Source organism: Trachypithecus francoisi, unplaced genomic scaffold (assembly GCF_009764315.1).
Source record: "Trachypithecus francoisi isolate TF-2019V2 unplaced genomic scaffold, Tfra_2.0 Contig01474, whole genome shotgun sequence".
Lineage (NCBI taxonomy): Eukaryota > Metazoa > Chordata > Mammalia > Primates > Cercopithecidae > Trachypithecus > Trachypithecus francoisi.
Genome location: NW_022681435.1, coordinates 8,023,248 through 8,035,363, shown reverse-complemented (window position 1 = coordinate 8,035,363; position 12,116 = coordinate 8,023,248). Strand labels below are relative to the sequence as shown.

The following is a 12,116-nucleotide window of genomic DNA, read 5'->3' as shown; positions in this document are numbered from 1 at the left end:
CCACTGGGTATATACCCAAAGGATTATAAATTACTCTACTACAAAGACACATGCACACGTTTGTTTATTGCGGCACTATTCACAATAGCAAAGACTTGGAATCAACCCAAATGTCCATCTGTGACAGACTGGATTAAGAAAATGTGGCACATATACACCATGGAATACTATGCAGCCATCAAAAAGGATGAGTTTGCGTCCTTGGTAGCGACATGGATGCAGCTGGAAACCATCATTCTTAGCAAACTATCACAAGAAGAGAAAACCAAACACCGCATGTTCTCACTCATAGGTGGGAACTGAACAATGAGATCACTTGGACTCGGGAAGGGGAACATCACACACTGGGGCCTATCATGGGGAGGGGGGAGGAGGGAGGGATTGCATTGGGGAGTTATACATGATATAAACGTCATGCACATGTACCCTAGAACTTAAAGTATAATAATAAAAAAAAAAAAAAAAAAGAAATATAGTTATAATATAGAAATACAGCAATAGTAATCCTAAATTCTTACAATGCATTCTTGATTTAATGAATAAAGAAGATTCATTTTTAACCAGCACTTAATTATTTTATGCAAATGGAGCTATTGTAATACTTGAAAATAGCTTGTTCTCTTGGTTAGCGCTGGTTAAATATTTCCCTTTGAAATTTTCTTTGCATTATTCCTTTGCCTAGCAAACTATAATACAAAGCTAAATGCTTTGTCAGCCCTATTCAATTTGCACAGAGACCAAACCAGCAGATCCTAATTTAGTAAGTTTTCATTATGTTCTCCCTGAGCCTGTGATGACATTTCATTGATATTTCAGTTTATTAATGCAGATATACAGACTTTATACAAAATATTGATTGTCTTAAGAGATAAAGTCCCATAGGAAGATTATCTTTATCTGGTTTATTCATCTACATTTTACAAAAGAAAGTGATCATAATGTATAGTTTTTAAAAGGAAATAAATAAATTCTACTATTTGTAGAACTATGACATTTATGTTTTTAAATATTAGGAAACAATAACTTCATATATAACTGCAAATCTTTAAAACAATTATGGTCCCCTTTTGTTCAGAGTATGTACCTTGATTCAGTTAATCAACAGTTGTTTTTTCTTTCATATATCCAGTGTCCAGAGCGCTCTGCAGACACACAGAGAGAACCATTAGTGTAATACTGGTATACAATAAAGTTATGAGCTGCTATAAAATAAGAACTGTATTTTACAGTGTTAGGCAATTACAGAATCAAACAATTAAGTTACTGTGAGTTAATGAAGTTGTGTATTGTATGAAACGAAGACTGACTAGAGAAAGAGCTTGAATAGGAAAGCTGAGTTAGTGCCATCAAGGACATTGAACTGAACTTTAAAGAAAGGCCAGGGATATAAGCATTCTAAACATTTGTTTTTCAATTTTTAAAAAATCACTGGACATATAGAGTCATCACATTATGGAAAGTAGGGATAAGGGATAAAAGCATGTATTAACTCTACTCTTATTAATGTTCTGGTATATTTCTTTCTGGTGTTACCCCCCGTATTTGTCTTTTTAACATAAAATTAATTGCAGTACATGTTCTATTTTGGATCTTTTTTTCTAATTCACATAATTTCAGAAGCATTTTCTAGGTGGCTCATAGGCTTCCTAGCCACCATTTTAATAGATATTTAATATTTCATGATATGGATTTTATTTCAACTTTTTATTATTACACATAATATTTTGAGTTATGTTTTTATGCATAAGCTTTTTCATAGTCTGGATTATTTCCTTTGTTCACTTCTCATATAGTGTATGTGGGCCATTGGGTATGAACTTTCTTTTTTTAACTTGTAGTTGTCTTAAGAACAGTGCCAATGTATAATATCTACAACAAACTATATATGAGGAGTACTGTTTCATCGTATCTGTAACAAATATGTAACAGTATTTGGTGTTTCCATTTTTAAATAAGAATATCAAACGTTATATTAACAGGTCAGAAATGGCACTGCTTTGTACAGTTTTCTGTACTTGTTTTACTCATGCTATTTTCTCATGTGTGTATCTGTTCATATCCCTGGGCCTTCTAAGTCTTATATATCAAGTGATTTGTGTATGTTTTCTGAAACCTGAATCTTTTCTTCTGCCCAGTCTTCAGTGTTAGAATTTTATAATTTGTAATAGCGTTTAAAGTGTTTGGGATTTTTTTGCTTTCTCATCTTTAGGAAATAATGCCATATGCTGTAGAGTTTGGTAGTTGAAAGACTCAAAAAGGAAATAAGTCTTTGTTTTGTTTTGTAACTTCTGATTAGATAAATGACTCACTCAGCAAATATTTGTGAACTGGGCCAGCAGTGGTGATGAGACAGACACAGACTTGGTTTTCAAAGATTTTATAAAGTAATAATAGATGCATACAGGTAAACATGTGATTAAGACGGTGTAAGTACTATAATAGAGCATTTAGGGATTATGAAGGTGGAACATTTACCCCAGACAAAGCGGAAACTGTTTAGAAAAGGCTTCTATCACTGTGTTGTCTCATGAGCACTTCTCCTTTGTTTTTGTGTCCATTTTACACTCCAGCCTGTAGGTGTACCACACAGTTAATCATTCCCCTGTGGACATGTAGGTTGTTTTCTGTTTCCCCCTTCTGTAACCAGTGTTACAACAGATATCTTTATAATGGAAATTGTAGCACATGTCTGATTATTTTCTCAGGGTAAACTTTTAGAAATGGCCTTATTGCATTATAGTATGTGAATATTTTTGAGATTCTTAATACATAGTATCAGATGGTCTTCCAGAAAGTGTATATTCCCATAGAGAGCATATGAGAGTTCCTTTTTCATCGCCCTCTTGTCAACACTGTTTTGTTTTTGAGACAGAATCTTCTCAAAGAAGATTCTCCTGCCTCAGCCTCCTGAGTAGCTGGGATTACAGGTGCACACAACCACACCCGGCTAATTTTTTGTATTTTTAGTAGAGACAGGGTTCTCACTATGCTGGCCAGACTGGTCTCGAACTCCTGACCTTGTGATCTGCCTGCCCTGGCCTGCCAAAGTGCTGGGATTACAGGCATGAGCCACCATGCCCGGCCAACACTGTTGTTTTAATATTGGCAAATATGATATATCACCATTGTTTTAATTTCCATATGTTATCAATAAGGTCAATTTTCATGTTTGTGTTCTTGTTACACCCATTTTTTTGAAAATTTAGAGTGTTCCTCTTCCTCTTCTATGTATGTTAATAATTTTACCTCAAGAATTATCTTTTGCCTTTGTCTTCATGCCTTCTTTCTCTTTTATGTGTATCTGTCATTTGCTTTATGAATGGCTTTTATATATTTCTATTATTTTAAACACATAATTATCTCAAGATTTCATGTCACTCAAAAAAGATGATGTTGGGGTTAAAATTTAAATAGTTGTTTCCTACTTTCTTCTTCTGGAAAGCCTAGAAAATTTAAGTTTTATAATATTGTGACTTAGAAGTATTATCAAACTATTTTAATTTTGAGAAAGACCTCAGTGTAAATTTGCATTTTTACTTATTTTACTGTTTTTTTCTTTTCATTTCTACCTTTCCCCACCTGTTAGGTATGAAGCTGTCTTTCCACTAGTATTGTCTTGTTTGATGTTTGTCTGGATAAACATAGAACAAGAAACTCTACAACAATCTGGTGTTTGCTGTAAACAAAAGGTAACTGGTCAAAGTCATTGTTGTTTTTATTTGAGACTATTAGTCGCTATCCTATAAGGAAGTTGCAATGTTGTTTCAAAAATTCTTTCTACTTAAAATTTTAGTGTTAAAAAGTTTTAGTTGTTTGGCATTAATTAAGTTAATAATTGGTAAGGAAGATTTTTTACTTATCACAGAAAAGCACAATTTTTTTGTTGTGTAGGTTGGGCTTTTCTTAGTGATTACTTGAGAATCATTGATTTAAAAAAATGTCAATATAAGTGGAGGAATAAAGAAAAGAATGCTTTTCACTTTTTTTTTCATATTTCACATCCAATTTTTCCTTGCGTCAGTTTATCTTAGAAGAATTTTTATGTTGTCACAAGTCAATTTATGAGTTTGATTATAAGGTGACATTTAAGTTTCTCTTGTTGTTTTTCTCTTTCTGGTCGTCCTAATCTAGATTGCTTATTCTGCTGCCTTAATGATTGTGGCCTCAGTCCAAATCTTAGATTGTTTATGCAACACATAATTCTTTGAGTTGGCTAAAATCCAACCAATTTTTAAAGATACCTTTATCATGGTGGGCTACAGAGTTAAATTGATGTTTCTTGTCTATATTTAGAGCTGATGGTAATTCTGAGAAATTGGTGATAGATTATTTACAATTTTACTAAGGTCACATAAAATGAATATTACAGAAAATACCTTCATAGTTGATCCATCCTTATCTGGCTCCAGTTGAGTTTGTAGATTGTTATTGATAATTCAGAATGATTAATTTCAATAAAGAAGAAACTTTAGTGAGGCATATTTAGTAATTACTGGTTTTAAACTTTTAGTCCTTGAATATTAAAATAATACACAAAAAGCAGTTTTGAGCAGATTCATGTAAATACTCAGAGATTAGCCTTCATATTAAATATTTCATCAGGCTGAGAATTATTGTGTTACTTTTTAAATTCTATGTTTTTAACTGAAATCTAATGTATCTCTTTCTAGAAAAGAGTATTAAAACATCCCAAGAACTTACTAGAAAATTACATGGGAAGTAGGAATGGGAAAAGTCTACCTTTAAATTCACCCATTAGTGTTCTATTTGTGGAAGGTGTTTAAGCAAGAGTGCACTCACCTTGTTGGATTGAGTGGCTTTCTGTTCTACCAAAGACAGGAATATGTTGCTTTTTTACAGAAGGAAAATTTCTCTGCAAATAGAATTAATAGAGGGACAAATAAACAAACGTTTAATTTTACCGTGCCTTTTAATATGATACCATATCTAGGTTTAAGATGATCAGGACACTCTGAGAAATTAGTCTTTGAAAAGGGAAGAATTTATATAGTAATTTTAAAATAAAGCATTTATATAAGATAAGAAAAAGCTCAATTCTCACTTTTAGTACACATATAGCAACACTACAACTGTATTCTATATATTATTTTACCTTTTGACAGATTTTATTAAGGTGTAATTAAACCCGAGGGAATGATTTATTGTTTTTTATTTTTTTGTCAACACAGGGCATGTTTCTAGCCATTGTAACTTAGCCATTGTAAGTTTGCCTTCAAATATAGAAATAAGTCAACTGTTATTGTGCATTAATATTTTTCGTATTATCTCACAGCTTACCAGTATCCAGTTCTCTTATAATACTGATATAACTCAGTTTCGACAGCTGTATCTGGATGACATCCGTAGGGCCTTTTTCCTTGTATCCTTTGTTGAGACTTTGGTTTAAAGAGCTGCAACTCCCACTTAATGGAGTAAGAAGACATGGAAGGTGTTTTTGCCCGTCACTTAATAGTGGTATTAAGTAGTTTAACCTCCCTGAACTATAGTTTTCTCATGTAATTCACATTAAAACATTTTTTGAACTATCAAAAAGTATAAAGAATGATAAGTATCTATATATATTCCTACTATTCAAGATATTAGCCATTAGTATTTTGTCACATACGTTTTTTTAAAAATGTGTTTTTAAGAAATTAAAACATTAGAGCTAAAGCTAAAGTCTTTCAACTCTCAACTTCAATCTAATTTCTCTCATCCTGGAAGAAACCACAATTATGAGTTCATATCTTTTTATGTGCATTTTATTCTAAACTCATATTACATAACATCTGTATCACAAAGGTTTTTGGATCACCTCAGAGGCAATGTTGTGAAAGTTGTTAGTAGTAGAAGTTTGAAAGACAGTATGGCAGAGGAAAGTCTTAGTTTGGAAAGGCTCACTGACTAGCTGCAAGAAATCATAGGGATGTATTTCCTTTATTTTATTTTATTCAGCTTTATTGAAGTATAATTGACAAAAATTGTATATATTTAAGGTGTATATTTTGATGTTTTGACATATGTATACATTGTAAAATGATCACCACAATCAAGCATATCTATATATATATATCACATCATATCTATTGCCTCACATACTGTTTTTTCTTTCTGTTTTTGCAGTGAGAACACTTAAGATCAACTCTCTTAGCATATTTCAAGTATACAATACAATATTACTGACTATAGTCACCATGCTGTACATTTCATCTCCAGACCTTATTCATCTTGCACAACTGAAACTTCATACCCTTTCACCAACATTTCCCCTTTCCCCCCTCCTCTCAGCCCTCGACAACCATCATTCTACTCTTTTTTTCTAAGTGTAACTATTTTACTTTTGCTAGCTGTAGGAGTTCCTTGTATGTTTTGGATATTAACCCCATATCAGATACATGGCTTGTAAGTATTGGAGGCATTTCCTTTGAGCTGTCCATGGTGCAGAGTCTAGACCTCTCAGGTACAGAAAATAAATATTTCATCCTCTCTGTCTTTTGCTTTCACTGTGTTTTGCTTTCTTTCTCTCTTTACAGCTTCTTTCCAATCAGCTAATACTAATAAAGCACTTTACCCATTGATCCTTGCATTTCCCTAAATTATAATTTCATCTTGTCCTTTCTGTTTAATTTTTTGAAAGAAAAATTTATAGTTGCTGCCATTATTTTCTCTCCATATATATACCATATCCACAAACCTCTAACAATGCCTGACACATAGTAGTGCTCTATCAGTATTTGTCAGATGTCTCTGCTGAAGTTGTACTGTCAGTGGTCTGCAGGGGCTTCCTGATCACTCACATCTATTCAGTTTACCTGATCACACTTTAGCATTCAAGTCTATGTTTTCTCTTTCTTTTCCCTTCACATCCAGGACACAGTACAAGTTTTCTTCTAAGATTTTTATATCATTTCTATTCTTCTCTATAACTACTTCCTTTGCCTGATCTTCAGCCGTGTTTTTTTCTCCATGCTCCACCGTTAACCTTCTCTTATTGTGCCTGGTTTATGCCATATTTTCCTGTAACTTTGGTAGACACTTCTTTGCAAACAACTCTAAGATCTATTTTTCCAAACTTGACCTCTCTCGTGACCTGAAGGACCACATGTCTAACATTCTGCTGGGCATCACCAAATATGTGTCCCAAACTGACTAACAACTGCCACTCCTCTTCAAAGTCACTCTCTCTGGCAGGCCTTATCTCATTTAATGGCATCACCATACTCTCTGTCCCGAAGACGTCCAACTTGTTGTCATATTTAACTGCTCCTTGTCCACTTTTTTTTTTTTTTTTTTTTTTTTGAGACGGAGTCTCGCTCTGTCGCTCAGGCTGGAGTGCAGTGGCCAGATCTCAGCTCACTGCAAGCTCCGTCTCCTGGGTTTACGCCATTCTCCTGCCTCAGCCTCCCGAGTAACTGGGACTACAGGCGCCCGCCACATCGCCCGGCTAGTTTTCTTGTATTTTTTTAGTAGAGACTGGGTTTCACCGTGTTCGCCAGGATGGTCTCGATCTCCTGACCTCGTGATCCGCCCGTCTCGGCCTCCCAAAGTGCTGGGATTACAGGCTTGAGCCACCGCGCCCGGCCCGCTCCTTGTCCACTTCTAAAGTCCCTGTGGCTCCCTTCACTCTTGATCTTCATTCCCACTGCATCAGTTCACACTTCCTTATTTCTGACATGGACTACTGAAATTGCTCCCTACTTAAATTTTCTGTCTCCAATCATTTGTCTCCCTTATCTGAATATCACACAGTTACTGGTGTTTCTTCATTATAACACCAGTCTAAAAGATTTTCTACTCTTCACTGTATCCACAATAAAGTTCAGGCTTTCTTTAAAAAACAACAACAACAACAACAAATGGAGTCTCACTCTGTCGCTAGGCTGGAGTGCAATGGCATGATCTCGGCTCACTGCAACCTCCGCCTCCTGGGTTCAAGTGATTCTCCTGCCTCAGCCTCCTGAGTAGCTGGGACTATAGGCATGCGCCACCAGGCCCGGCTAATTTTTGTATTTTTAGTAGAGACGGGGTTTCACCATGTTGGCCAGGATGGTCTCAATCTCTTGACCTCGTGATCCACCTGCCTCGGCCTCCCTAAGTGCTGGGATTGCAGGACAGGCGTGAGCCACCATGCCCGGCCAAGTTCAGGCTTTTTATTAATATGCCACTAATCTATATTTCTTGCTTCATCTTTCACCATATCCTTCAATAAAGTCTAAGTTCCTATCTATCAAACCTTTTTACTCTTCCTTGACAGTGTCATTTTTTTCTCACTGTTCTTTACCTTAAAATGTCTCTCCTCTATTTCTGTCATCATATCTTAGTCACCATTTGAGTATTTTGAGACTATTTTATTTATGTTTATATTCTTAGTGCCTATCTCTATCTCTGACATATACTAGACAATAAACATTGGTTGGTTAGATGATTGGTTGAATCACTGAATCCATGAATACATTTAAGGCTCAACTCACCAATTCAAATGCCTCTTTTTCACTGAAAATTGTCATGATTCATACTTCCTCTTCAGTGTTGCTTCACCGTTTTTTGTGGGTATCTATAGTAATAAAAGAGCTAACACTTATCAAGCCCTTTCAGTGGGCTAGGCACCATTTTAAGTGCTTTGCTCGCGGTAAGTTCTTGGACACTAAGGTTAATATCAATGTTTATTGCTTTACTAATACAAATGTAAGTTTAAGAAATGTCAAAAAGATATTCAGTATTTTCTCATGTGTCATTCTCTGTTGAATTATTTTAAAACATGGTATCTTGTTTCCTCCTGAGCCTTTCAAGCGGTCTAGCATGTGTTTAACATGTGGTGGGTTTACAGCAAGCATATATAGACTATAACCGTGTCTTTCAGCTGAAAACGTCTATGTTATACACTAGATCCACGTTTTTCTTTTGAAAAAAATCACTAGCAGCCAACTACAGATATGGTCCACCTTGCTCATGTTAGGGAAGAGGAAAATAACCTTCCTAAGGTTACTAGGGACTGAGTGAGGATGACCTCTCAGGCCTCATTATTCTCAGTACACTGCCTCTTCAGTCTGGCCATTTTAAAATGCGTTGACAAGGAGATATAATGGAATGTTCACTAAAAACAATTCATGGTCAATATGCAAGTAAAAAAGCAAATTACTCTCAAGGTAAAATTAGCATATTTTTATAAATGAAAAGGAAATTTGTATGAAATCTGAGTTGTTTTGCCATTTCCTTGACTTCCTTTAGGTTTTCTTCTTGGTGACAGCATTTTTTGGAACTGGAAATATAGCTTCCATTAACAGGTAATTTTAAATGGAAGTGACATATGTATAACCAAAAAATAATGCAATCTGGGACTTCTGTACCTTTTGTTCTGTACCTTACCTTTTTTTTTTTTTTTGAGACAAAGTCGCACTCTGTTGCCCAGACTGGAGTGCAGTGGTGTGATCTCGGCTCACTGCAGCCTCCGCCTCCCGGGTTCAAGCAATTCTCATGCCTCAGCCTCCTGAATAGCTAGGATTATAGGCGCCCACCACCATGCTTGGCTAATTTTTGTATAGTAGAGATGGGGTTTCATCATGTTGGTCAGGCTGGTCTCAAACTGCTGACCTCAGATGATCCACCCAGCTCAGCCTCACAAAGTGCTGACATTACAGGCATGAGCCATGGCACCCAGCCTGTACCTTTCTTTTTATACTGAATGATAGATTTTGGAGATTGGTATGTATTGGCACATTCAGATCTGCTGCGTTCATTTTAGTGCCTTCATAATATGATGTTTGCTTATGTTTTAGTAAGTAGATTTCAGAGAATTAAACATCTTTTTAGAAGAACATTCTTTTAAAGTTACAGAGTGAATTCTAAATCCTTTTTCCTTGTTACAATTCCCTAGCTTTGATCTTGCCTCTGTCTATTGCTTTCTGACTGTGTTCAGTCCTTTCATGATGGGAGCCCTGATGATGTGGAAGGTTGGTTTTCTTATTTTGTTATTTGTATTAAGCTATTGATTAATTAAGATTATAAAGTCATTTCGACAGAGCTAAGTAGCAATGGAAAGAAGATATCCTTTCATAGGTGGCGCTGCTAAATTGGAGGTGAGACCTTCTACCCCTTACTCCAAACCACAGTTAATCTTTTTGCTTTACTCTTAAGTGCATTTGACTTCAAAAGAGTAGGGATTCAAGTGTTAATTTGAGAGGATCTTATCAGATGTGATTAAAGCCTGTGGGAAGCTATGGATCAAACTGCAGTGCTGCTAAAGAGTATAAGGTTCCCTGAACCCATGTTCTCTACCTATGAGATTACCAGCATAATCTTTTCTCATAGTCCATGTACCTAGAATTGATCGAGTCATTCAACAAATGTGTCATTTTCTGCTATATTCAGTAATGTGCTAGATACTAGCTGAGTGCTGACAATACAAAGATAATGACAATTTTCAGCTTTCCAGGGGTTCAGATTCTTCATTGTAATGTAATTCTTGTTCTTCTCTAAGGTAATTATGCTTGTTTTATTCCCTTTACCATAATGCCTGACACATTTTACTTAGTATCTATTTGTTTAAATAAACTAAGCTGATACTTGCCTAAAATCCGATTACCTAATGTTCAGATTTATAAATAAAAATGATTAAACGTGTCATCTTAATAGGATTCATGTCTACTTTTTGTTACTACACTAATACAAATGGAAGTTTAAGAAATGCTAAAAAGATGTTCATTTTCTCATGTCCTGTTTTCTACTGAGTTATTTTAAAACATGTTGCTATTTCCTTAATTTTCATTCGCATTTTTAAAATGGTGACTTTTTTCCCCCAATTTATTAAAGACCATGGACCTTTAATTAAAAACAAGAAAGAAAGAAAGAAAGAAAGAGAAAAACAAAGCTCATATTAAAATGCTAGGTTCTTAATCTCTAGCACAATGCAGTAAGCTTTAATGACATAATACACTTGATGACTTTTGTTGACTGATGTGTCTAGAAGTGAGGGCCCTGCTGAATTCTATTTTATCCATATGTCCTTCACTTGAAAAATAACTTTATGCAGTCTTGAACATCATTTATTTTCCATATCTCCCCCTGTTTTGAAACATAGTTTTTATAATATATATATATAAACTTATATATATGTTATATATTTTTTCAAAATTGATAATTGGAAAGCAATACCTCAAGATATTAACAGCATTAGCTCTGGATTATGGATTTTCAACCGGCATAAATTTTGCTATAGCTTTATTTCAAATGTTTTATAATTTTTTTTCAAATTTGTTATAATGAGTGTGAATTTTATAATCATAAATAAATGTATTTTTAAAAAAAACAAAAAGCAATGATTGAGAAGCTGAATCATGTTTACAATGTTATAGTTTTAAATAACCAGATGGGTTTAAGGATCTGTGAATCAAATTATCAGGTTATATAATTTATTTGATTTGGGCATTCTGTGTTTTTCACACCCTCTTGAAATCTTTTGAACCTTGTTAATTATTAGAATACATTAAGTGGAACAAAATTTGTAATAGGCTTTTATTTGGAATATGTATTGATGTTTGCTGTCTTTTACATTGTATAGCTTATTACTCTCAAGGTAAAATTAGCATATCTTTTCTAAATGAAAAAGAAATTTGTATGAAATCTGAGTTGGTAGTTTCATCACTGTTCTATGTGCCATTGGTACCATGCTTTTATTTCAGTGTTTGCTTTTCACTAGTATATATAAAAGTTACTTGAGAAATTGAAAATATTTCTGTAAGCAGAAATAGTAGTTTTTTCAGAAAGTGTCTCAAATGCTTCAGTTATTCATGGCGTCATTTATTGTTCTTTTACAGATTTTAATCCCCTTTGTTCTTGTTATGTGTGCTTTCGAAGCGGTTCAGTTGACTACTCAGTTATCGTCAAAAAGGTAAGATGAATTCTTTTAAGAAACATTTGATTTGCCTGTTTTTAGGAGATGAGAGTAAACATTTGAAGACATTTCATGTGATTGCTATTAAGACACTGTAACATAGATTGTTTATTACACAAATGAGAAAATGTTCACCCGTTTAGTCAGAGTTGCAACTCATTAGAGGAAATTAGTTGATTAGGGCCTCTAGCAGACAAGCTTGCTTTCTCAGCAATAAAATGTTATT

At 34.5% G+C, this 12,116-nt stretch overlaps 1 protein-coding gene across 8 annotated transcripts in view; it reads left to right on the top strand.

Moving 5' to 3' along the window:
- The window catches only part of PIGN (phosphatidylinositol glycan anchor biosynthesis class N), a 139,704-nt gene that overhangs the window by 93,583 nt on the left and 34,005 nt on the right, over positions 1-12,116 (top strand). For all 8 annotated transcript variants that reach the window (XM_033239035.1, XM_033239057.1, XM_033239050.1 and 5 more), the window contains 5 exons: positions 3,587-3,689; positions 5,294-5,380; positions 9,229-9,284; positions 9,875-9,950; positions 11,814-11,887. In XM_033239035.1, the coding sequence (XP_033094926.1) occupies positions 3,587-3,689; positions 5,294-5,380; positions 9,229-9,284; positions 9,875-9,950; positions 11,814-11,887 (396 nt within the window). The remainder of the gene's footprint in view (positions 1-3,586; positions 3,690-5,293; positions 5,381-9,228; positions 9,285-9,874; positions 9,951-11,813; positions 11,888-12,116) is intronic.